The 26,930-nt window shown below is 39.1% G+C and overlaps 4 protein-coding genes across 9 annotated transcripts; 3 read left to right on the forward strand and 1 right to left on the reverse strand.

Moving 5' to 3' along the window:
* Positions 1–2,517: 2,517 nt before the first annotated feature.
* Positions 2,518–9,316, forward strand: LOC130736151 (uncharacterized). Its single transcript, XM_057587997.1, has 6 exons — positions 2,518–4,412; positions 4,495–5,252; positions 5,346–5,610; positions 6,551–6,696; positions 6,786–7,963; positions 8,156–9,316. The coding sequence occupies exons 1-6, from the start codon at positions 3,386–3,388 to the stop codon at positions 8,940–8,942; spliced, it is 4,161 nt and encodes a 1,386-aa protein (XP_057443980.1). The 5' UTR covers positions 2,518–3,385; the 3' UTR covers positions 8,943–9,316.
* Positions 9,317–10,009: 693 nt separating this feature from the next.
* Positions 10,010–11,239, forward strand: LOC130737708 (uncharacterized). The gene is made up of 4 exons (XM_057589533.1): positions 10,010–10,612; positions 10,688–10,789; positions 10,870–10,935; positions 11,026–11,239. The coding sequence occupies exons 1-4, from the start codon at positions 10,250–10,252 to the stop codon at positions 11,083–11,085; spliced, it is 591 nt and encodes a 196-aa protein (XP_057445516.1). The 5' UTR covers positions 10,010–10,249; the 3' UTR covers positions 11,086–11,239.
* A 274-nt stretch (positions 11,240–11,513) lies between these two features.
* Positions 11,514–16,119, forward strand: LOC130737709 (ankyrin repeat-containing protein At2g01680-like). The gene is made up of 3 exons (XM_057589534.1): positions 11,514–12,097; positions 13,112–13,521; positions 14,740–16,119. Exons 1-3 carry the CDS (start codon positions 11,773–11,775, stop codon positions 15,607–15,609), a joined length of 1,605 nt encoding a protein of 534 aa, XP_057445517.1. The 5' UTR covers positions 11,514–11,772; the 3' UTR covers positions 15,610–16,119.
* Positions 16,120–19,175: 3,056 nt separating this feature from the next.
* LOC130737710 (aspartic proteinase-like) lies at positions 19,176–22,787 on the reverse strand. 6 transcript variants are annotated; one of them, XR_009018886.1, is made up of 11 exons: positions 22,294–22,787; positions 22,063–22,196; positions 21,721–21,831; positions 21,441–21,485; positions 21,319–21,351; positions 21,176–21,206; positions 20,901–21,014; positions 20,734–20,785; positions 20,199–20,509; positions 19,928–20,019; positions 19,176–19,369 (listed from the first exon to the last, which is right to left on the reverse strand). XR_009018886.1 is itself a non-coding variant. In XM_057589535.1 (9 exons), the coding sequence occupies exons 3-8, from the start codon at positions 21,783–21,785 to the stop codon at positions 20,738–20,740; spliced, it is 336 nt and encodes a 111-aa protein (XP_057445518.1). In that variant the 5' UTR covers positions 21,786–21,831; positions 22,063–22,196; positions 22,294–22,787; the 3' UTR covers positions 20,054–20,509; positions 20,734–20,737. The 6 variants fall into 6 exon arrangements, 2 of the variants coding, with proteins under 2 accessions (XP_057445518.1, XP_057445519.1); XR_009018887.1 differs by lacking the exon at positions 19,928–20,019; XR_009018889.1 differs by lacking the exons at positions 19,176–19,369; positions 19,928–20,019 and having other exon boundaries at positions 20,054–20,509; positions 21,278–21,351.
* Positions 22,788–26,930: the final 4,143 nt, after the last annotated feature.

A 26,930-nucleotide genomic window follows, 5' to 3' on the forward strand; every position in this document is an offset into this window, starting at 1 on the left:
ACCGCCACCGCCACCTCCCTCCACTGCCACCATCATCATCACCATCACCTTCCAATACGACCATCACCATTGCCACCACCATCATCACCATCACACCGCCTCCACCTCCCTCCACCATCATCGTCATCGCCACCACCACTACATATCGTCAGGACCCACCAACACCACTACAGCCACAACCATATTCTTCCACCGTCACCATTTCCATCGCCACCACCATCACCTTCGAACACCACCACCACCTGAACCCTCACTGCCACCACCACCGCCCTACAACACTGCCACTACAACCACCCGAACGTCATCGTCATCGCTACCACCACTACATACTGTCACGACCCACCACCACCACTATCGCCATAACCACCTCCCTCCACTGTCGTCACCACTCAACATCACCATTGTCACCTCTACAACCACCACCACAACCACAACCCTCCATCACCGCCACCGCCATTGTGGCAGACACCTCGGTCGTCACTGTCATCCTTTCTGTCCACTAACATCATCATGATTTTCATAATATTTCTTATTATTCAATATTTCACGAAACATAGGTTTATATTAAATTAAACAAAATGCTAAGTTACGGTAACCAAACATTGTATAGTATTAAATTTTTATCACGTCTAATGCTATCATGCCTAATAGTATCAGTCTTATACTATCAAACCTTATATTATAAGACATACCAAACGAGCCCTATATGTATTTGAATGCGGCGCCTAAGAGAAATTTAGCTCTTAACAATATCTCCTTTGACTAAATTAAAACAAAACCGAATAGTGCCAAATGGGTAAATAGCCAAGTTGGTCCCTAAATGTGTCAGATGCCTTCAAGTTAGTCCCTAAACTTCTAAAATACATCCTGTGGTCCCTAGATGTGGCAAAAGACATTCAAGTTAGTCCCTGACATTAAATAATGTTGACGGACGTTAACAAAGTTTTTTTGTTTTAATTTTTTTGCCCAGCTGGACTGCTTATGTGGAATTGGAATGTTAGGGTGTCAAATTAGTCCCTGAATATGACAAACTAGTCCCCCCAATGTAAACTTCACCATTTTTACAAAAACCCCCAAATTAATCATGTTTTTTTAACACTAATCCCTTTTCATTCTTCATAACCTCCATCTTCATCTTCATCTTATCTTCATCTTCAAATTCAAACCCACAAAACCCAGAACCTTCAAACTTGAACCTCATACCCTTCAACTCACAAAACTCAGAAACTTCATCTTAAAACTCAAAACCTTCAAACTTCTGAACCTACAAAACTCAAAACCTTCATATTCCTCCTTCCTATTCTTGTCTTCTTTGTTGATAAAAATCAAACCTTTGTTCCCTCTTGTGTTAGAGAAAGGTTTGATTCCCAAAAAATCCACAATTTCATTTTCAAAGATGAATATATTGCATACCAAATATGGATATCCATTAGATAAATCAAAACAACAGGAATCCATAGTAACCCAACATAAATCCTTAAGCTCCAGCACTGCCCTTGATGGAGCAATTATCAGTTGAATCTGTAAAAAGTAACTTAAGAAAAAAAATTATCTTCATATTCTAGAAAGAATTGAAACTAGAACCCATAAAAATTGAATCCAAAACCCATGTTCCCTTCCGATTTCTAACTCAAACCCATACAATTCAAATTGAACCCAGAAGGCCAGAACCTAGTAAAATTGAACCCAGAACCCATTTCCCCCAACAACAACTTCATCTAGATCTGCAAGCAATGGTTTGTGGGGGTTTTAGATCTGATGTTGATGTTGAATACGGTGGTGGTGCAATCTGGATGAGCGACTCCTCCTTCACTGATTCCTCTTCTAGCGGAGTAGCGGCGGTGGGGGTTCTTCATGGGTTGGATTTGATTTGGGGAGTGAGAATTTCACATGGGGTTGCTGCTGGTTCTTTTCAGTTTTGTGGATTTTGGGTTGTGACTTTGCTGAAGCAGCAACCCATTTGGATTTGGGAGCATAATGGGAGGAGGTTCTGGTGTGGTGATGAAGATGGTGAGATGATGAAGATTAATTTAAGGTTAGAGTTTTTTCATTTCCTGAGTTATTTTCTTATTTGTTTAACTATTTTATTTTATTATGTTTTTTTGTTCAAATGCTACATAAGCTTCAGCTTTCACAAAAAAAATCTATGTCAGCATTCTGTTAACGTCCGTCACATTATTTAATGCCAAGGACTAACTTGAATGTCTTTTGCCACATTTGGGGACCGCGGGATGCATTTTAGAAGTTTAGGGACTAACATGAAGGCGGCTGACACATTTAGGGACCAACTTTGTTATTTACGCAATGCCAAATGTAAAAGAAGCTGTGAAGCACACACTTGGGTCCAAAGTTTCTAACGGGTATAATTATGAAATTAAATTATAAGCTAATTTTGGCTTTGAAATGAAGCAAGTGCAACTTTTATCAAGAGAAAACCGACAAATAAAAAAGAGCAGCAACTTTAGATTGAACCTAGTTAAAAAGCCAATACTAAAGTAAGGTAAATATCAGGGGAATTAGATTTCCCACCCCTGGGTTTAGAATTGCCACCCCATTTAAAAGTGGGGAAAAACCAATATTGCCCCTCCGTGTTTTAGTCCGAATGTATAACATTCGGACTCCTCCGAATTTTCAAATGTCGGACTCAGTTAATAATAGAACAAAACTATCAATTCAGATTCACATTTGTAACGGGACAGAACATCAACTCTCGGACTGGTTCAGGAGAAGCGACCCAGAGGCACCCAAATCGACCCACACATCACGACCAAAAGCAACCAAGAATCATCTGTGATTCAAAACCGACCACACTGAGGTAATTTGTTGGAATCCACGACCAAGAATCATGTGTATTTTGAATCATGTGTATTTTGATGAGTTAGTGTTGTGATTTCAAATTTAGGGTTTCAAATTTAGGTATTTCAGATTAGGTTAGGTTTCGAATCCCTTTTTATGAGTTGATTTGGTGAAATTTCATTCCTATTGTGATTTCTGGGGTATATGGGGTTCTGAGGTGCGAATTTGGGGATATTCGTACTCCGAATCTTGAAGATTCGGACTGGTTCAGGACTTCAAGATTCGGACTGGTCCAGGACTTCAAGATTCGGACTTGAGAGATTCAGTACTGTCTCTCCTATTGCTTCTGTTATTGTTTTTCATGATAAGATGAATGGGGTGAAGATAATTTCCATGCTTTTGGCTATCTTAGGGTAGTGGTTAAGGACATAACCAACTTGAGATTTCACATTTGAATTTCATAACATTATTTGAATTGTATTGAAATTTCATAACATTAGTTTACTGTGTATACTTGTGGATTGCTTCAACTAGTTAGTTACTCATTACATAGCTATTAATCTGTTTTCCTTATTTTTTCTGATAGATTATGGCGAGGACAAAGCAAACTAAGAGGGTATCGTCTGAAGAGTTGGCCGATCGTCGTGCCTATCTCCACGCTTCTCATAGGCGAGGTGATCATGATACAGATGTGTCGACTTCTCGGAAGCGGGCTAGGAAGGGGGCTCCGAAGGCGACCACTGAGGTTCCTGCCCCTGCTACTGAGGTTCCTGCTACTCAGGTTCCTGATACTGAGGTTCCTGCCCCTGCTACTGAGGTTCCTGCTACTCAGGTTCCTGCTACTGAGGTTCCTGCTCTCTCGACGCCTGAGGTTACTGCTACTGAGGTTTCTCCTCAGTCGACGCCTGAGGTTACCGCCCACGATACTGTTGAGCCTTCCACCTCTTCACTTGATATTGATGCAGTTGAGGAGTCGGAGTCGGAGTCGGGGTCGGAGTCGGGGTCTGAGTCTGAGATTGAGGGTGAGGATGTAGAGGTAGAGGATCCGAATATGCCGCCGCTCCAGAGAGATCCACCGTTTCCTGGTGGGCCGGTTGAGTTGTCACTTCTGCAGCATTACCCGGATCACATAGCGCCGTGGACGTGGCATACCCTACTAGGCACCACTGACCCTCGTTATTCTGAGCGAGGTGATTTGAGGCTTGCCACTGCTGGTACGAAGCTCGGGCTGATGACGTGTGAGGGGGACAATTACAGGGAGGTCCGCTTGATTGTGGAGAGGAGCGGACTGTATCCACTGGTCAGGTGCAGCTATGTAGAGACGGATCCAGGGCTTATATCGGCCCTTGTGGAGAGGTGGCACGAGGAGACTAGTAGTTTCCACATGCCATTTGGGGAGATGACTGTCACCCTTGACGACGTCTCCGCTCTTCTTCACATCCCGGTTGGTGGGAGATTCTACACTCCAGGAGTGGCCTCGAGATATGATGTGGCAGAGACCTGCGCTTTGCTGTTAGGGGGGGATGCAGATTTGTACATGGCTGAGTTTGATAAGCTTAGGGGTCCGACTATGAGGTTCAGCTTCTTGCGAGACCTTTACCCGAAAGCTGTTGCAGGTTTGTTTCATTCATTATCTGAACTTTTTCCAACTATTATTTATATTTACTTAATCATAATTGGTATTACATTGTAATGTAGAGGGGCGGTACGAGCATGCAGCCAGGATGTACCTGATGCATCTTGTTGGCGCGACATTGTTCGCCGACAAGAGTGGGGGGCACTCATTCTCCGCCCGTTGGATAGGCATGCTACAGGATCTTGAGCGGGTGTCGGAGTTCGCGTGGGGCGCCATGGCCCTTGCCACGTTGTACGACCAGCTTGGACAGTCTTCTCGCAGCGGGGTCAAACAGATGGGCGGTTACACTTCCCTGTTGATGGCCTGGGTCTTTGAGCACTTTCCAGACAGGCTCGTTCGCCGGTATGCGAACCCGGCTTACACAGAGGACCAGCCCAGAGCTCGTAGGTGGACAGAGTCACGGTCGGGGCATGCTAGGCTTGACGAGAGGCGAGTACTACTTGATGAGTTGACGGCCGACGACGTCACTTGGACTCCATATGAGGCCCACAGGGAATGGCGACAGCGGGATGAGAGGGCTTTGTTCTCAGGCTACATTCGGTGTCCCTATCCCCCTGCTGTGCGACCTCATCTTCCGGAGCGGGTCATGCGACAGTTTGGGTATATACAGACGATCCCGCGCCACCCTAGTGAGATGGATAGATCTCCCGCAGCTGAGGCTGTTGATGCGGCATTCGCAGGTTATGTGCAGTACTCATTCCCTGAGGGCGACCCTGCTATAGAGGAGGGACAGGCTGTGGGCGGTTACATGGATTGGTACGCTAGAGTGTCTCATTGTTTCATCATACCGGATGAGAGGAGGATTGATCTCAGTGCCGTGGTAAATTTTAAATTTTATTTCTATTTTCTTTATGCACTTGTGGTTTTCTGTATGTGATTTACTAACAGCGTTTTTTTTATTATTTACTTTCAGGCTGCTTTGCGTAGGGCTTTAGAAGTCCTTGAGTTGTCACTTGAGGTGGATGATGCTTTGCTGCCAGGCACACAGGCCCGCGCTTTAACGGAGAGAGCACTTCGCATCCTCCAGGACTTGGCTGGGACACAGGGCATTGCTTACGCTGCTGGGAGAGGAGGTCTGGGAGCAGGTGGCCGAGTAGGTGGCCGAGCCGGCGGCCGAGCAGGTGGCCGAGCAGGTGGCCGGGAGGGCGGCAGGGCAGGAGCCAGGGGAGGTCGTAGGGGTAGGGGAGGTCGTCGGGGTAGGGGACAGTAGGGGACATTAGTTGTATGAGCATTTTGTTGACATTACTATTATGATATTAGGGGACTATGTATTTTGCACTACTATTTCGGATTAGTATGAGTTTTATCTTCACTTTAACGTATATTTTTTTTTTATTTTTCACTTTTACCCTAAACCCTAATAATTTGTGAGCTTTATCTTCACTTTAACATTTTTTTTTTCTTTTTCACTTTTATAATCAACCCTAATAATTTTAAAAATCAATAACTTTTATACCAACCCTAATAATCGACCCTTGTAATGGAAACCAAAACCTGGCACTCAACAACACAAACCCTTGTAATGAAGTTTAATCTTCAAGATATAATCCGAAACTTCAACCTTCGGATCAGTATGAAACTTCAACTTCCGGATTAGTATGAAACTTCAACTTCCGGACACCTCTGACAGATTCTACCACCTTTTTCAGTACCATTACTCCATAGCTTCACCTACCTCACCACCATTATGGCCTGCATAAACTCCTCAACCACCAAACCACCCCCCATTACATTTCACTTCTGATCACCCTCACTCCCTCACTTCCTCTTTTCTTACTACCCCTCAACCCCCCACCACCATCATTGCACCACCAACAACAACCTTCATGCACCACCAACAACAACCTTCATCAACCAGCACCACCTTGGTATGTATCATTGCATCCATTATAATTTGCCAATAATATACGTTTGTTTATATTTTCTACCATTTAAATTTCTCTTCATTTTTTGCCACCACCATCACTTCAACTTTTCTGCCCCGACATAAATCCGAATGTTCAAGTCTCGGATTAGTACGAAAGTTATAGTCTCGGATTAGTACGAGAGTTATAGTCTCGGATTAGTACGAATGTTCATTATACGGACTGTTAACCAGTGGCAGATTGGTTTATGCAGGCAGTATGACGAGCACATTTTTCTATGATGATGAAATGCTGCTTCTAAAACAAGATAATGATGTCAGTGAAGGAATGTTGCTTCAACAACAAGATAATGTTCAGCCTTTAAGTGTGGATACCACTCATTTATGGTCGACCGATCAGGTATTCATTGCGTATACCATAATGACATTATTGTTTAGTGATGCTTGAATTGATTACTAATTTTAAAATGATATGTTACCACTGTACAGATATTTGAAACTGTTGATGACCTTAAACAATGGGCTAAGAATGTTGGGAAGGACAATGGATATGCGATTGTGACTGGAAGGTCTGATTATTCCAGAAAAGGTGGAAATATGTATATTGTTCTGCGGTGCTCGAAGCATGGTGTGTACATCCCGTACAAGGACCCTAAGTCCTTCAAGTACAACTCCACCGGATCACAAAAATGTGATTGTCCTTTTAAACTTAAAGGACGACCTACGGAGGGTGATAAAAATTGGTGGCTGAAAGTGTTGGAAGGGGTACACAACCATGAACCAGCTGGATCTTTGGTTGGCCATTCCTATGCTGGTCGACTAACAGAAGAAGAGAAGGTTCAAGTCGACAGCATGAATAACAATTGGGTCCCACCGAGACACATGTTGGCCACTTTGAAGGAAAATAATCCGGGTAACTTGTCTACCATCACTAAAGTGTATAATCGCATCAAAAAAGTTAAAGAATTAGACCGCGGGCCACTTACAGAGATGCAATATTTGCTGAAGAAGTTGGCAGAAGCCAACTATGTTCACTTTGAAAGACATGAAGAAGATTCGGGTGTCATTATGGAACTTTTCTGGGCTCATCCTAATGCTATTAAACTCTTCAACACATTCCCTCACGTGGTAATCATGGATTGCACATACAAGACAAACAAATTTCAAATTCCATTGCTTGAAATGGTTGGCCTCACTTCTACTGGTCTGACTTACTCCATTGCATTTTGCTACATGACTCGTGAGCGCACACCTGACTATGTTTGGGCCTTGGAGTGCATGAAATCTCTACTTGCTGACCCTGCCCGACTACCTGGAGTGATTGTGACTGATAGGGAATTGGCTTTACTCAGTGCTGTTCGGAATATTTTTCCTGAGGCTACCCATTTACTATGCCTATTCCACATAAACAAGAATGTTGAGGCAAAGTGCAAATTGTGGGTTGACACAACGGATTTTAAAGCCTTAGTGATGCAAAAGTGGAATGAAGTGGTATATGCGGAAACAACTACACAATTTGAGGAGGAATGGAGCGACATGTGTGATATGTGTAAGGATCATCCAAGGTTCACATCGTACATTTATGACACTTGGTTGGTTCACAAGGAGAAATTTGTGAAGGCATGGACAAACAGAGTGAAGCATTTTGGAACGACAACAAGTAACAGGTACTACGCACATGCAATCTTGATAGACTTGCTTCATTTGATAGAATTGATTCATTTAATAGGCTTGTTTCATTTTTTGTATGCATTTGATAGACTTGTTTCATTTGATAGAATTGATTCATTTGATAGGCTTGTTTCATTTTTTGTATGCATTTGATAGGCTTGATAGACTAGCTTCATGTTTGTATGCAGGGCTGAAAGTGCACATGCAAGCTTGAAGAAGATGCTTAGGAATGGCAAGGGTAACCTGTGCGATTCATGGGAAGCAATTGATAGGTTGACCATTGTACGCCACAATGCAATACAAGCATCGTTTGAGCGCAGTATTAACATTGTAGAGCACCGTTTCAAGTCTCCAATGTATAAGAATATGAGAGGATTCGTTGCTAAACATGCACTTCACCTAATGTATGATGAACAAAACAGATTTTGGGGTCATGGTGAGAAATGCGGTTGCGTGATGAAAGTCACTCATGGACTACCTTGCGCTTGTGCACTTCAGAGTATTGCCTCAATTCCGTATGCAGCAGTTGATCCATTCTGGAAGATACTTTCTTGGGAACAAGTGCCTGTTGTGGAGAGTCAAACCTCAAACAGTGGATGCATGCCGCTAGAGATTGAGGCTTTGTGGGCTCATTTCAATACCTTGGATGATGCGGGCCAAAGTATGCTGAGAAGGAAGCTTAAAGAGCTTTATTGTCCTCAAATCAGTTCATTGTGTCCTCCTGAAGTGAAGATAAAGCACAATCAATCGTCCAAGGAGAGGAAAACCAAACCTCCTAGAGGTCAATCAATAGGATCCACCCAGCGTGACCTTTCACATTGGGAACATGTTGACAATCAGACCAAAGAACAAGAATCGAAAGCTAGCAAGAGGAAACCTAGGCTCACCAAAACTCCTAAAACAACTCCAACATCGCAAGCTCCTAAGTCAAAGAACAAGATGGCTATGACGGCCACCGGCTCCAAAATCTACTAACCGGAGTTGCCATCTTTTTTATGGCCATATATACATGAAGTGATAGATGTTGTCGGGGATGGTAATTGTGGATACAGAGCCGTCGCTGCATTGCTGGACCTTCAGAACGGTCAGGACGGTTGGCCTCGGGTTAGGGAAGAGCTGATTGTAGAACTCACACTCTATGAGAAACACTATACACGCATGTGGGGTTATGATGTGGTACAAGCCATGCACAATCGTCTCACTCTCCCTCCTGATGGTAGAGCCACTAAAGCCAAATGGATGCATCTACCGGAGATGGGGTACCTTATTGCTAACCGGTTTCGGGTGGTTTTCATCTCCATCTCGTTAAAATCTAGTTACACTTACCTTCCGATGAGAGGAGGCGCCCCACTGTTAGAACATCCTGTCATAGCTATTGGTCATGTGACCAATCACTTTGTACAGGTATATCCTCAATTAAATACATATCTTCTTTTTTATTAATACACTCTCTTGTCACGTTAAACAATTTATATTGAAATATATCTAATTTTACTACTATACTCTTAAATGTAGCTGAAGTTGGTGTCTGGACATCCTATGCCGCCAATTGCTCCCCAATGGGAATACAACGTTGAAGAACCCGAGTCCGAATGGTGTAAACCGTATAAAGAGCGTTTGGATAGATTTATGGCTGAACACACTGTTTGGATTGGTCCTTGTGTTATTACCAACTTTGATTTAACAGACATAACAGAAGATTGATAATATGATTCATGTTTGTAATGTTGTAACCATGTCTGTAACCATATTATTAGCAAGAATATTTTCCTACATGTATTAAGACAATGCTCCAGTATTGTAACGAGGTCTGTTTGTCCCATATTATTGTCACTGCATTTTCACGTTTCTGTCTGTGACAGTATCTGGTTTTAGAGGTACGAATCTTGAAGTTTCATATTAATCCGGGTTTTCAACTCTCGGACGTCTTAAAAAGGGGGGTGGTAAATTTAATTATGAATCAGTCCGGAACTTATAGTCCTGGATTGATCCGAAACTTAAAGTCCTGGAGTGATCCGAAACTTATAGTCCTGGATCACCCTTATCAAGCAGCAGAATGCCTACACAACCAACTCTGACCACCATCAATTACAATCTCAACCACCATCACTGCCTACACAACCAACTCTGACCACCATTAATCTTCACCACCAACCCCATTACTCATTCCTCCTACACCATAAATCCCTTTACTTCCTATATTAGTCCCCTATGCACCAAAGGCATCCTACACCATTACATTACTTCCCTTCTTCCCTTGTTGCAGGAAATAACCAGAAGAAATGGAACAAGATCCACCATCAACCTTCATCCGCCCTTGCAAACGCCAAGACAACCTTGCCTCCAGCTCTCGTCCTCTCATTCCCGGCCCAGCTGGCGCCGTCCAGGCCGCCATGATTCACCGCAGATCCACCGACGACAAACCAAACATTTCAACCCAACAATTCGTTAGGCAAGTCCTCCAAGACGGCCACGACACCGATCCCGATTTCCAATCCAATGCTTGGCTTTCAGCCCTGCAATTAAACGGATCTGCCACTCCTCTGGGCGCAATCACTCACCATCATGAAAGAGTAGATCACGTCATCGGTGTTATCAAATCCTGCAATCCCAATGGGTTTGGAGATGCAACAGTTACACTCAAGGTATTTCCTTATTCCTCCTTATATTTCAGTGAAATGATTCATGTTTCTCTCATGACATCTGAGATTGAGATTCAGGACCCTACGGGCACTGTTGGCGCTAGTATCCATCACAAGGTCTTCACTGAAAGCGTATTTGCGAAAGACATAACTGTTGGATCTGTTCTGCTTCTCCAAAAGGTTAATCTATAGGCAACTTTAACATTTTAAGCTTCTTTGGACAACTTGGACATCACATCGTTTCTTCACTTTGCTTTCAGGTCGCTGTGTTCTCTCCTAGAAAGTCTAATTGTTATCTGAATATAACCTTGTCCAATGTAGTCAAGGTATGATAATCTTCTTCCACATCTAAAATAAAGCATTTGAATCTTTTCCACATCTACAACAAAGCATTTGAATCTGTTTTCATTATACAGGTATTTTCAAAGGACAGTGCACCTCCACCTGGAAGCTTCACAAACATAACAGAAGATTAATATTAGTTCTTTACTAATCTATATTAAGGACTATTTGTGTAACTTTTGAAATGCTGAACTTAGATTTCGTATTGTTATTTTGCTTTACTTTTCTAATGCTTAACTTGGATTATTGTATTGTAATTTTGTTTAAATTGGATTATGTAACTTTTCAATTTTAAAGTCATGTTATATTTGCTGCAATTGGACTAAAGTCATGTTATTTTAACTGTAAAGAATCCGAAGGTTTAACTCTCGGACTAGTCCAGAACATCAACCTCTGGACTGGTATGGAGGTTTAAGTCCCGGAGGGTATTCCCGGCATTTTTTTAAAAAGACTAGGGTGGCAATTCTAAACCCAGGGGTGGGAAATCTAATTCCCAAATATCAGTTATCACCCTCACATTCACATGGATTTTCTGTACAACAAGACCCCACCATCACAAAACCTTCCAAATAAACACCAAATAGTGAAGCGCTTCTCCAATTGAATAACCACCATTTTTGTCCTTAACACCACATTTTCCACTTAGATTCTCCCTATCTCTTCCTTCGCATGTGCCTCTCTACTTCCTCTGGGTTGGAAATTTGGAATAGAAACACAAAAAAGAAACATTTTGCTGTGGAAGATATCAATATCAAAGAAGAGAAGAGACTTCAAGTCTTCAAGTGCAAATTAGCATACATAAGCTGAAAAAAATCAAGTCTATGTTGCATGACATGGACTCAAAGGCCCTGTGCTTCATAACCCACCAAGCAATTTTCGACGCGGTTCGATCTGGGGACCTTGAAAGGCTCAAACAGCTACTGCAACAGGTGAACAAAGGTGAATCTTCAGATGGGTCATCGTCGCTTTCTGAACTCATGTCCATGCAGAACGATGATGGAGAGACCTTGCTGTTTATTGCTGCAGAGCGTGGTTTTCAAGAGGTGTTCAGCTTCTTGCGCAGCTTCTGTGACTTGGAGGTGCTGAAGATTAGGTCCAAACCTGATATGAACGCCTTTCATGTTGCAGCCAAACAAGGCCATCTGGGTATTTTTCCTTTGGTTTATTCATGGTTCTTCAGTTTCATTTTTCCCCCTTTTCAATTGGGTATCCATTATTTTTTGGGGTTATTGCTATTGATGGATGAATAGCATTGGATTAGCTTTTTTTTAGAATCAATTCTGATAGCTACTCTTCTCAGCCGAGTTAATTTTGGCTTTATAATCAATCCTAGTGGAAGAATTTCCAAACATGCACTAAACCTGGTTCACTCTTTTATATTACATTTGAAAAAATAACCTGGTTCACTTTAAGACTAATGAAGTTTTTTTTTTTTTTTTTATTTTATGATATAGAAGCTTACTTCATTCGATTGACTGTTTTAGTTGATTGTATCCATTGACCTTCCATGACATTGGCATCATAGTTTATGAACTTGAACGGAATTCAGAAAATGCTAGATATATTTTTTTAATATAACTGATATGGCCATTCAACCATTCACATAATCAATTTTGGATGGTAATCTTTTGTAGCAATCTTTTCATCAAATATGATAATTGGTATGCTTGCATTTCCATGTAAAGAAATTGCATAACCATCTACCAAACCTCAATGTTCCTCCTTCTATTAAATATTTTTCTTTTCTTTATTTCTTTTCTCACTAAACTATCAATTAGAAGTGCACCATGAATCAGCTATTCCACTTGAAGCATGACCTACTATGGTCTATGGATTTGTCTTCTTTAATGTTGATTTTTCTTTCTATATTTGACAAGTTTTCAAATTGTTCAAGTCTGTCTTGAATGCCATGGACGATAACAAGTTTTTATATTTTAATGATAGCAGCTGCAGTTTGATTCCTAAATGTATATTCGACTCCTAGTCCTAGCTACAATTTCTATTATAGTATTTATGGGTGCCACATGATAGTTCCTACAAAAGTAGAAATCAAGTCAAAGGGATAGTTATCATCATGTTGCAATTTTTCATTCTTCACTTCAGTATTGCTGTTAATAAGGATTTCAATCATGATATATTAGATTTTCAATCTTTTTCCAGAAATCGTGAGGGAGATTTTAAGCATTTGGCCTGAGGTTTGTAAATTATGTGACACCTCAAATACTAGCCCCCTTTACTCAGCTGCTGTACAAGACCATTTAGATGTGGTGAATGCTATCTTGGATGTTGATGTCAGTTCAATGATGATTGTGAGGAGAAACGGCAAAACCGCGTTGCACAATGCTGCCAGGTATGGCATGCTTGGTATTGTGAAAGCTCTCATTGCCCGTGATGCCGGAATAGTCTGCATCAAGGATAAAAAAGGTCAAACTGCACTGCATATGGCTGTGAAAGGACATAGTACACCAGTCGTAGAGGAGATATTACAGGCTGACCCTGCTATATTGAATGAACAAGATAAGAAGGGTAATACAGCTCTTCACATGGCTACCAGGAAACTCCGTTCAGAGGTCAATTAAACCATTGTTTATTTCTAAGTTAACATGTTTGCTTCTGTTTTGTTATAACCTGGTCCATCCAATCTTTCAGATGGTCTAAGAAATGCTTAGTTTTTGGGACCATAAACAATATCAAATGGCAGTCAAACACTAGTGCATTATCCTGTTCCAAGCATCTATACTTGCAGTCACTCGTTCTCTTACATTATCAGGGGGCAGTTTATTATTGAGCATAAAGGCTCAGCTTGACTATGCTCATTCTAATATTTGTCCTTTAAAAAATCAAGTTTCAGCCTTGTTTGACTAGTTTAATGGATATAGGGAATTTTGTTAAAAAATACTGTTAAAGTTTAATGGTGTGAGTAAATGATGGGAAAGTCCATGACATGGTATGAAAGTTAGTAAAAGTTCACCCATCAGATTGTCATGAACTTAAGCTGTTGGGTAAAGATATATGAATGGTTTTATACTATATTTTTAGCACATATATAATAGAGATGTGTTGTTCTCCTACCCCCTCTTTTTTTAAGGGGAAGTGATTTTACTAAATGTGAATATTAGAAATTCGGAGGCCTATACTCAACCACAAAAGCTAGCTCGAGAGTTGAGGGTTGCTCTACCCTTTATAAGCAATTGATTGGCCATATCTCTAGCTAATGTGGGACTCTAACAGTGAAGTTATGGTTCACTCTCTCTTGATGCACTTGTCAAACCTTAAGACATCTAATTCTTGTATAAGGAATGTGTTATTCCCTGTAAAGATATAACTTATGCTGCAGCTTGCAATAGTTGGACATATTTTTCTCAATGCACTGGATTCCGGTTGGGTAAATATACGGAAAAATCTAGTTCAGGTAGAAGCAATTCAAATATTTCTGAATTAACTAAGGTCATAGAGGAACAGCAAGGGATTTTCTTCCATTGATTTTTTACGCTAGGGAGAAGTAACAAGAAAACACCACCAGACTCTCAGTCTTGGGATATGAGGATTGGGCTTTGTAAAGTTAATTTGTAGTTTATAAGGAAAAATACATTTGGATGTGATTCTTTATCACCAAAATGTTCTTATCTTATTTAAGATGAGGTTTATATACACACATACTTGATATCCTACATTATACTCAATAAAATGCATGTGCCTCTTTCCTTTCAGAGTTGTTGCTTGTTTTTCTTGCGAAGAATTTTGCTACCCCTACTGACACATGCTTCATTTTCACCTCCTTATTTCAGATAGTGAGCTTTTTATTAAGCTATGCATCTATGAATGTCAATGCCATCAACAATCAGGAGCAAACAGCCATGGATTTGGCAGATAAACTGGCATATGGAAATTCATCTCTGGAGATCCATGAAGCCCTCACAGAACGTGGTGCCAAGCGTGCTAGGCATGTCAGCAAAGTCGATGAAGCCAAGGAACTCAAGAGAGCTGTGAGTGATATAAAGCACGAAGTGCAGTCACAACTTATACAGAATGAGAAAACTCGGAAACGAGTTTCCGGTATTGCTAAGGAATTGAGGAAGATTCACAGGGAGGCAGTTCAAAACACCATTAATTCTGTCACAGTTGTCGCTGTCCTTTTCGCCTCAATAGCGTTCGTGGCTTTGTTCAGTTTGCCAGGTCAATATAGAATGAAACAGTCACGGGCAGGGGAAGCAAACATAGCTGGTGATGTTGCCTTCAGTGCTTTCTGTCTATTGAATGCTACATCTCTTTTTATTTCTTTTTCGGTTGTTGTGGTTCAAATCACTTTGGTAGCTTGGGACACAAGGGCTCAAAGGAAGGTTGTCTCAGTGGTTAACAAGCTAATGTGGACTGCTTGTGCCTGCACTTGTGGTGCTTTTCTGGCTATAGCTTTTGTGGTTGTTGGAAAGGAAACATGGATGGCTATAACTGTAACCCTTTTGGGAGCACCAATCCTAGTTGGGACTCTAGCATACTTGTGCTACTTTGTTTTTCTGCGACATTTCGGATTCCGAAGTATTTCCCAGAGATTAGTCAAGAGAGCAAGTGGAAATATATCATTCTCATGGAATCACTCAGCACATATATCAGATGTGGATGAATGTAACTCTGATCTTCAGAATATGTATGCTCTGTGAACAGAGTATGTTACCATTGACTTATAGTTGGTTTGGATAGAAGTAGTTATCTGAACTGGTATACGAAACGGGTACCCAAACTGCTACCATGGGAAATAAAATGGATCAGTTCGGTTTCTGGTTCTGATCAGCTAAACTGGTTATTTTGTGCAGCCCTATGGCATTGAATATCACTATTTCCAGAACAGATATTATGCCAACTTAGAGGGAGTGGAAAATTGGCTCACTAGGATTCAGCTGATTAATATGAAATTAATTACTAGGTTTTGCCGAAAAATTTTCTCTGATTTGTAGATACATGTGACTAATGATCAGAAATCAAATGTAGATTTTCATGTATATGAAAAAAAATATAGATGATTAGAAGCCATGAGAAGCTTATATATGTATTGCCACCACAGTTACAACCTATCAGCGATGTTTATCTACAATTCTGAGTATGAAGTTGTAACCACAATTTCAATTTAAAACAATTTTGAGTATGAAATTGTAACCATGATTATGATTTAACCTTTGATATTGACTAATGATACATTAAGCGCTATGAGAAGCTTTTCTCTGCTATTAAGTTGGAATGGAAAAAAAGTTATTTAGGAGCTTGTTGAGGTCAGCTGACTATTCATATGAGTGTATGAGATCATAGATATGAGTGAGATTAGGATTTGAGCATGGGCTTGGCCCATTTAGCTCTCCAGGTCGTGGCTTTTACTTATATAAAGGTGAAGATCTTTGTTTGTTGTAACTTTGGTTCATTTTTAATACATAAGACATTTTTGTGAGAGTCCCTTGAGAATGATCCCTTGAGAGTCTCTTTGTGTGCTGTAACTTTGGTTCATTTTTGATACATAAGACATTTTTCACATTTTCTCTCTAGAGAATCCCTTGAGAATGATCAAAGATGCGAGGTCTTTGTGACTTCTCTTGACATTTGCTTTATCAAACATTCTCCTCTTCAAGGCTTGTAGTGTCTCCCTCGTCTTCCACCTCTTCCATTTGTGATTTTCTTCCCTTTGGTCACTTTCCTAGAAATTCAAGGTGTTGGATCCAACACTAGCTTCCAGATTTACGGAGTTTGAGCATGCATCCACCTAACATCGATCAATTGATCTATACATTCATGCAGGATTAGTTGAGTGTATGAGGGGTTTAGTTACTTTTTAGTTAGAGACTGAATGACCGTTTTGTGATTTTAGTTTAGTACTTTATGACTCCCTCTATCTTTTATTATAAGTCATTTTTACCTGATTTTCTAGGATTAAAAAAAGAAATTAAAATTAGTTAGTAGTAATAAATTTGTAGTTTCTAAAAACTTTCCCACATTACCCTCATCTAAAATTCTCTCTCCATATACGTTTCACTATCTTTAAATAATAAGGGTCTTATTTTCAAAAAAGAAAATAATAAGGGTCTTAGAAATCAAGAAAAATTGTGGGAAATATGAAAATCTTTGAATGTTGAGTATTAAATATAAGAGTAAACTTAAAAAAACAATTAATGCTTAACATATATAAGAGTAAACCCAAAAAAGACTTATAATGGTAATGGAGGGAGTATTAACTTTATATTTATGGCTTTTACTAGTATTTTTTACCCGTGCGATGCACGGGGATATTCATTTTTATTTATTTTGTGTGTTTTTATGATTTTTGTGTTATTTTCTAAAAGATATTTTTGTATTAATATATTATTTTTACATTAGAATTTTTTAATGTTTATTTTTGTGATAAATGTGTTTTTTTTATTTAGTCGTGGCATAGTGATGAATTTAATGTGTAAGCGGTGTCTTGTCTTCCCTGTGACGACACACCACACACTTGTCTTGTTGTACAATCCTTGTCGTTTGTGTGTTGCCTTGGCAATATAGTGGATTGTATTCTCATTCGAGTAACTATCAACGTTTCCCGTTAGACATTCCAACTGCTAGATCAATGTTTCTTATAATCATTATTGGAACACCAATTTTTAGCCTTAATTGATCATTAGGCAAACCTAAAGAGTTTATTCTATTCAAAAACTCATTAATTTGGGGATAAAATAGCACGATGCTGAAAAAATTAAGAGAATTTTTTAAGAAAAAATATATAAGAAGACTGGACTATAAGAATCATTGAAAGACATGAATGTGTGATAAAAAATTCATGAGGGATGTTCAGGCTAATTTCATCGCCTATCTATCTATGTTTCATGTCCAATTTTTTTTAGTACATCGAAAAAATTACGTTTATGTTCTCTATACTTAATATCCAGTATGAAAAAAAATTAGCTCAACATTTTCAGTATCTAATTAAGCTTCCAGTATAGAGCCTCATGTCTTTTTTTAGTTAAAGTACCTAATATTGGTCCAAAAAGAAGTATTATTGTTAGTGCCATTAATAATTATGTATAGTAATTAGTAAACTACTTATTTAAACTTCCATTTTAAAATATTCCTTCAGTCAAAATTCAAAATAGCATAACATTTAAACAATATTAGTTTACGTTAGAAATATATGTTTTCCAATGAGATTAATAGGTTTTTTCCCTGTTTTTTTCGATGAAGTAAAAAAAAATTGTCACATGAATTAAATTATTTAATTTTTTGTCATCATCAGGCACTTTGAAGTAGGATGATTCCTTTTACTCAAAAAAAAAAAAGTAGGATGATTCCTAAATGATAAAAGCAATTAATTCCTAGAATGTAACCACTATTTTTATGCTTATATTTTTAATTTTAAATATGTTAATCGTAGATGTATAACAATATGAAGTTTTAAGATTTATTTTAAGAGTTTAATGGTTGTACACAGACAGTGTAAATTATTTTTACAGACATCCAATAACTTAATGTCACGTGTTCAAAAGCATTTATGTTCATTTTTATTTTAATTAAATATAAAGCTTATTTTCTGATTTGACAGTCCATCATTGGATGTTTGTGTAAAAAAAATTACACCGACAGTGTATTACCATTAAATTCTTATTTTTAATCATATTTTTTATTTTAAAATTACATTGTTGTTTTTAAAATCCTCTTGAATTTTATGTATTTTAATTTACAAATAAAATGAAAGACCATGTTAACAATTGTATTTATGTATACCTTCTATATAATAGTAAGCACGCGTGAATAGAATTGTAAAAGTGGAAAAGTTTTTGTCCATGGGTCAAATTATTTATTTTTGTGTCATCTTTAGGCACTTTGCAAGTGAGATTTAAATACATTCTTTATAGTTTATAACTTTTTAACTTCTATATAACTCCTAAATGATATTAATTCATAATATGTAACCAATATATTTACATAGAAGTTAAAAATTTATTGACTAATCTATCATAACAGTGCCTAAAGATTACTGATTAAGAAGTGTCTAAAGTTATATAGTCAAAGTTACATATTATAGAAGTGGTTACATATTAATTCAATCAAATAATCATAAAATCTGACTTATTCTATTCTAACAGCTATATTTACAATTAGAGTAGTAAAGGTGAGGTTAAAAGCTATTGAGAACTGGTTAAATGTTATTCAAACCGTAACAGTGAAATTTTAATTTAAACTGAAGCTGAACTGGATATTTAAACACCAATTAAAATTGAAATAATTTTATTTGAATGCCATTAATCCTTTTTCCCTCACTAATGGCATGCAAGTGAATGAAAATATTATGAGCAAAGAATTTTCTTAGCAAACAAAAGAACATAAAAATAACTATCCATATCAACTCATGTGTAAGCTTGCTTTCCAATCCGCTTTCAATATGCTACAGAGAATGCCTCATACCTGAAAAAGTAGTACCAATACACAGCGTGAGAAGTATGTAAGGAAAGGTGCAGCTAGTAATATTTCCATTAACTTGACACGACTAATAAAGATGATATGTTTGGAACAATGTTCAGTTTTTATGTGCATGTACCAAAAAAAAGGGCATTCGTACCCATTTTACCAATTACACATCTATAAGAAATTCCACTAAAAGTAATCCAAACAAAATTATCATAAAGCTTTTCTGGTAATTGTATCCAAACATGAATCACATCACTTTAGAAGATGAAATGCAATTGAAAAAGGAAAAATGAATCAGTTTTCATTAGTGTCTTGTGTCTGAACTTATAGAGATTACAAACATAATTTAAAACTGAACAACTGACTTAAATTGAACAACTATAATATTACACAAACTTAGCTTAGTGCGTGCAGTTGTTTCTTCAAAGAATGGATGCAACAAATGAATTAAAGGAAAGGGGAGGAGGGACTAACAGATTAAATGAGGATGGATCGATGGTTACATAGTAATTTCTAGCTAACATAAGTTAAGAGTTCACACCATGAGTTCACTACCTGTTACACCAAGGAGGACAATTTGATGTCCGTGGTAAAAGAAGCAATTTGTGTCAGTGCAAAGTTATAGCTTGTAGTTCCAGCTCCAAGCACTTGGAAGAGTTTAAGTAAATTATGGGACTCAAGTAGTTCAAGCAGTACATTAGAAATTACATTTTATGTTAACAATGTAGATGAGTACATTATGAATATTAATGTTATACGAATAGTCTTTTTCATGATTTAGTCACATTACTCTAAAGTGAGGTGATGAGTGCTGTCATTCACTCACTTTAGCAACGATACATGAAGAAATTCTCCATTTGGATGACCACATTAACTCCTGACAGTATCAGGCGATTACAATGGTATGGCGTTTGGAGTTCTTGCTTATAAATCAGCCATTCTTTGCAAAAGCCCTTTATCTCTAGCCTTATTCTTCCACTGGTCATGTTCATCAAGGCACATAATAAATGTGCCTCGATTGCCCTGTGTTGTCCTTCTTGTACGGTTGTACCTTGACTGGCCACAGCCCATCCCTGATCCCTGGTCATTGTCCATTGTTTTCTCCTTTTGAATTTGGAGTTCCACATGCTCTCCACCCTAACCAAAAGAACCAAGGTCAGCAAGTACATGCTCAACTTTTCTTCAAGTTTTGCATTGTTGATTTTTGGAAACAAATAATGATACTCTTATGTATATCAGATCACTCCGAGTAGGTAATTCAACTTTCTTGCTTGATGTCCCATAACAGTATCCAAGGTTGTACACTTGAGAAGAGTAACCATGCCAATTATAAACAGAAACATATGGTGAAGCTGTTGTACCTTATCAGACATGGGAATGCAGTTTTCTGGGAGTTGAAAATTGTGAACATACCTGCAAATCCATATCAAACTCTCATTTGACATTAAGGTCCAGGAGTAAATTTGCAGGAGAGGAAAGAGCAGGAAGCCATAAACTAAAAGTTGAAAGGGTGGACAATAGAACTTACCCCTGATACCAAGTGATCCCAAATCAGCTCTCCATATTGAGCAACAATTTCCTTATATTCTACACTCATAATTCCTTGAGCTCCAATAGCATGGTTAAATTCAATCACATCAGTCTGAAAATAATTCAGTCAATGAAGATTATAAATGAAAAGATAGTACTTGTTCCGTCCAATTTTAGGTAGTCCTAAATATTACATTTTAAGAATAAATTTAACCCTAAATAACTCAGGCGCAAGCAATCAGCAAGATGAGCTAGGTGAAGTGAAAAACTTACAAAATCATGGGTCACATAGGTACCACAGTACCTGCAACCAAAGGAACAAATGGAGGAATGAATTCATGTGGATTCAATTAAGCTGAAAGATGGGAAACTTACAGAACCAAATCTCATATAAACACGCGGAGAGAAACACCTACTGTGAATGGGTTCGTGGCGGCGCTGCACACAAACTGGCAACACATGATAACAGTATTGAGTAGAAATATGGGGTGAGGCAAAATCAGAAGAAGAAAGAATGCATAAAAAGAAATTTCCTTACCTGATATGGAAGATGAATCGCAGTGAGAAGAAATGGTAACCGTTCCTGTATTGGTTATTAATTAGTAATGGCATTGAGGAGGAGTTTCAGACTTTCAGGCTATTCAAATTTCAAAGTATCTATAAGACTGTAACGTAAAATTGAATTGGAGTTATGTGTTACATTTTTTCCTTTAAAACTACAATAGAGAGAAGTCATTTTTGGATTCAAAGGTAATCAACAGCTTAGATTGGGTGCCAGCCGCTAGAACGAATCCCAACCGCCAGAAAGAGAAACAAACCTGAAAAATTGCGGAAAAACCCAAATGCACCATGAAAACCCTGTCACCCAGCCAGCAGCCACCATTGAAGGAACTATTTCCGGTGCCAAACCTCAGCCATAGTCATATGCACTGAACTCATGCAATATCACCAAACAAAGAAGGAATCAGGAATTCAGGAATTCTCTCAAACCATTAACCAAATCCCACCCACTTAAAAAACACAACCAAACTTTGGAAGAGAAACAAAGAGTAATAAACAAAAGGTTGCAAAAGAGAGATTATTTGGCAAAATGGAGAATCAAACAGAGGCGATTATAATATACAAAAAAAAAAAAAAAACAGAAGGAATTAGAACCTCACCCAAATGCAATTTATAAATGGTGGTGATCTTTGCAGCATTATCAAACCCAGCCACCACAATCTTATACTCCATTGCAGCGAATCACATGGACCTTAACCTCAACATCAAAGCTCCCATCCTTTATCAACTCCACCTGAACAATTATAAAACCAAAACCATCAATTATGATAAAAAAAAGGATCTGAAAAATCTGATTGTAACCAAAAAAACATCAACTTTTCTGCCCTAACCTCAACATCACCATCATCAAAACCCCCTCATTTCTTCACCACTTTTCCTCCTCCAAACAACACTCATTCACCACCAACTACCTCATCAACAATTTCAACTTCTCCCCTGAAACCGCTTCCAGCATCTCCACCCGAGTTCGTCTCACCGACTCACAAAACCCTGACTCAATCCTCGCCTTGTTCAGAGCCCACGGCTTCACAAACTCTTAGTTATCACGAATCATCCAAAGCTTCTTTCCTCTGACCCCAACAAAACCGTTCTTCCCAAATTCAATTTCTTCCTCTCAAACGGCGCGCTGAAAAATTTGGGAGAAAAGGGTGCAAATGAAACTGATAATCTAAAGAATGCGAATCCTTGACTGAAGCAGCTAGATACATGAAATTCTCTGAGGAAGGTTTTAAATGATTTTGAAACCCTAGAGAAACGGCTCAGAGAAGGAGAAAATGAACGAAGGTAAGGTGAAAGGGGAAGCGTTTCTATTTTTTTAAACTGAAAATCGTTTCAGATTGAATGAAAGAAGGACTGAAACTGATATAATTGTAAATCAACGGCTGAGATCAAATCTGAGTGAAATAAAATGTTTTTTTACAAATATATCCATGCCCAACTTTCATAGTTTTTGGAATAAATTATTGAAGGACTTTTTTGCCCTCAAGGCTGCAGAAACTTTGCTTTTATATATATTATAGATAGATTATAGATAATATGGTTGTGTAAGTATTTTTGTATATATTTTGGTATGGTCACTCTGTAGCTCTTGAACTTATGTTCTACATTATGCAGAGGCATATATCTTGAATTCAAGAGTGATGATTGTATATTGGGAGTTTTGTTTGCTGAATTGAATGAAGGGATAATGAATTATCATGATTAATGAGATGTTTCCATGAGTTACATTGTTGTTGATGGCAAATGATGATGGTTGAAGGCCAAATAATGAGCCATGATGATAGGTGAATAAGGAGTTACAAAATTGGAGAAGAATCTGATGAGCCACGCATGTGCGTGGCATAGCTCTGTGGCAAGAGTTGAAGGCCACGCATGTGTGTCGCCTAGGCCACGCACATGCGTGGAGGGCTGACCTGGGCGCTGCGTTTTAACAAATAATCCACGCATGTGCGTGGGGGAGGCCACGCACATGCGTGGTGCGCCGCTGGAAACTCTATAAATAGGGTTTTTGTTATTTCTTTTAGGTATCTTGTAACTTTTTAAACAAAACTTAGAGATTTAGGTTCTTGGAGCTTGTGGGAGGCTTCTTGGCACTCTTGTTTCGTGTTTTTATTTTTTTAATTTGCATTATGAATTCCCTAGCCATGCTTGGCTAGTTATCTTTGTACTTTGGGTGAAGTGAACCTTAGTTCTTATTATGGTTTGAACTTCTGAGTTTCTTATATGAATAAAGTTTTCTTTCTATGTATCTCTTATCTGTTTCAATATTCTCTTGAATGCATGCAAGTGTTTTGCTTTATTCTTGCACAACGGTAGTTGGTAAGGATTAAGGGACTTGGGACTAGATTGATTTGTTTGCCACCACTTAGGTATAAGGGTGGGAACTTATTGTGTAGGCCTGAACATAGAACAATAATTCTTCAATTTAATTGACTAGGTACTAAGGTATTAGGCTTAGCAACTTGAGATTGAATGATTTGCTTGATTAAGGTATTAACAAGTGAAGGTAAAGGCTACATCACCATAGAAGGGGTTCTAAAGTTCATATAAGGATTTGGTTGTAAGAAACATAATTGGACTAAGTGAAACTTTAGCCAGGATACTTCTTTATCTAAATTACAATTCTTTCTTTTAATCAAAAGTGTGTTAAACACAACAAAACCTCAAACTTATATTGCCTTCTTTTTTACAATTCTAAACACTAAAATCCTTGAACAATTTGATAAACAACTATCCTTGTGGTTGGATATTTTTTTATTACTTCGATCAATCCGTACACTTGCGGAACTGTTATCACTCGCCGGCGGGATTTGACTGAAAGTCTTTACGCCATTCCTCTCACTCCTTTTTTGATTGATCATCTTGCTCAACCAAAATGAATTATTTTACTCTAGCATGCAACTCAGACATATCTTGCGCCGGCCTTCGAGTTAAATCGCTATTCAAGGGTCCCGCCCGCAAACTATGTTTGAACAATGTCACACAAACCTGAGGATTAGCGTCCTCTAACTGTACTGAGACTTTACTAAAATGCGCCATATAGGTTTTTATACTTTCACCTTGCTGTTGGCGAACATTAAATAAGTCCGCAGTGGTTTCCTTTTGCGCTTGATTGGCAGAAAATTGAGTCAAGAACTTAGTGGACAAGTTTGTAAAGTTACAAGCTGAATATGGCGGTTGTTTGATGAACCAAGTAATCGTCGTCCCCTTAAAAGTTGAAGGCAACAAATGACACTTGACAGAATCAGTGGCTCTGCCAATAACCATCAAATGATCCATCGGATCTGAGTCGCCAAAATACACATCCAATGTTAAAGTTTGCAAATGTTTTGGAATCTCCACCGCCGCCACCGCTGGTGCGAATGGCTGGAATTCCACAACGTCCTCAGCTTCAACTCGTCACCCATGGCGGAAATCACGCATTTGATTCAAATATTCCACCTGAGCCTGCAAATGTTCATTTTGGCATTGAACCGCATGTATAGTGTCCAAAACCTGCTTCAGATCTGTCGGAGTAACACCTCGCGTTGGATGTGGAACGCCATGTGGTACCTCCACTTGTTGTCGACCCAGATTCACTCCCTTCGGCGTCGGAATTCCACCCCCAAGGCTCGGATCTGGAGAAACAAGCAGATATGGGTCAATAATCGGGGTTGGATCCGACATCGCGCTCCTGCGCGACCTTGTCGTCTGCGACGGTGCCGCCCGAGAAGAAGCCTCCTACTCCATTTGAGGCTCAGATTGAATAGCCTGAACATAGATCTGATCCGTACTCCGACCGACGTGCCTACCATCCCCTTTCCGGCGCGAGGCCAAACATCTTCTCCATTCGCTGCAACTCTAACCTCTCAGCTTCACTGATAAAACACCTAAGGCAGAGCCACAAACGGCGCCTATGTTTCGTACTAAAGGCTTACTAAGGATAAGGGAATATTCTATTAAACCCTAGCATAGCACAAATAAGGAAAGATGATATCAATAAAAAAATCTCTTAGTACAATGGAGGAGCCCCCCACCCACCCCTTTATAGTGGGTGGATCCTTATCTAGAAGGTTCTGGGAATAGGGTCTTACATCCAGGGCCCAATTCCCAATTGAAATAAATAAAATAGGCCCAAGTCCAGTTCATAAGGCGGGGAACTCCTTGCGATGGCTAACCGTTACAGCGCATGTCTTCGTCCCTGTCCTTGGTCGCCCAGTTAATGCCAGGTCTTATCAAGCCTTGATCTTTACGTCCTTCCGGTGCTTAGACGAGTATTAGGCTTATGAAGTCTCGCCCAGCCCATTAATGATCTCCATGGGGACCTGTGGAGAGTTGGGGATTGAGGATGGGGTGAAAATTCACCCTCCACATAGATGGGGAGTGGGAACGGGGACAAGCACTCCCCACCCCCGCTCTACGCGAGTGTCATCCCTAGGGTTGGCAACAGGCCCCGTGGGTGCGGGTTTGGTCATTCCCATACCCAAACCCAACATGGGTGCAAAAGTTAAACCAAAACCCAAACACCTGAGTTTCGGGTTGCCCAAACCCAAATCCAAAACCCGATGTGAGCACCGAACCCGCAAAAAAGTCAAAAATCTGACCTGGAAACAACATGTACATAACAGAACAACATGAACATAAGCAGATTAAACATCATCATCTTTCCAATACAAAAGAAAAATTATAGTTCATGAACATATGCTGATAAACAACATAATTCATGGATTTATAAACATAATTCTAAATGTCTAATTCAATTTCATTCTTCAATATTCTTCTAATTAAACTTCTCAGTCGAAGTCTTCAAGAAACAACAACCACAAATAATATAACAAAATAATAAAAACAACCACAAATTCGGGTTTGGGTTTGGGTGCAGGTTTAATCAATCTCACACTCAAACCCAAACAGATTTTAAAATTCGGGTGAAACCCAAACCCAAAGATATCGGGTTTTGCCCGAAATTTCGTGTCGGTTCGGGTTAGGCCCTGCAGGTTTGGTTTTCTTGCCATCTTTAGTCATCCCTAGCCATGCATAGAGGGTTCTACGCATATGAATTGATTAGTTAATAGTTTTAAACCATGACATAAATAAATACATATAAGTTTAAGTGTCTATTTATTGTGAATTTGTGATGAATTCAAACTCGATGTGATGATTAGGAACCATGCCTTTACAAGACAAGCGTGAATAAGTCAACTTGAAGCTTCACGTTAGAACAGTAGAAAAACACTCCAGACCACCTCGCAGCAAGGGAAGTAGGACTAAGCAGCAGCAGCAGCACATAACAACCAGCTACACTGCACAATTACGGCACTGAAGTTTCCAAGCACACCCACAAATTATCGGTTCTGGAGCAGCCATCTTTGGAAAGTTTTTCCGCCTCCACAAGAGCTTCACGGAAGACATGGTGAAATCCCACACAATTCACTTGAAGGGCGAGGTAGTCAATATGGTTAAGATCGTTAAGCAAATCAAGAGGCCT

This window comes from Lotus japonicus, chromosome 2 (assembly GCF_012489685.1).
Source record: "Lotus japonicus ecotype B-129 chromosome 2, LjGifu_v1.2".
Taxonomy (NCBI): domain Eukaryota; kingdom Viridiplantae; phylum Streptophyta; class Magnoliopsida; order Fabales; family Fabaceae; genus Lotus; species Lotus japonicus.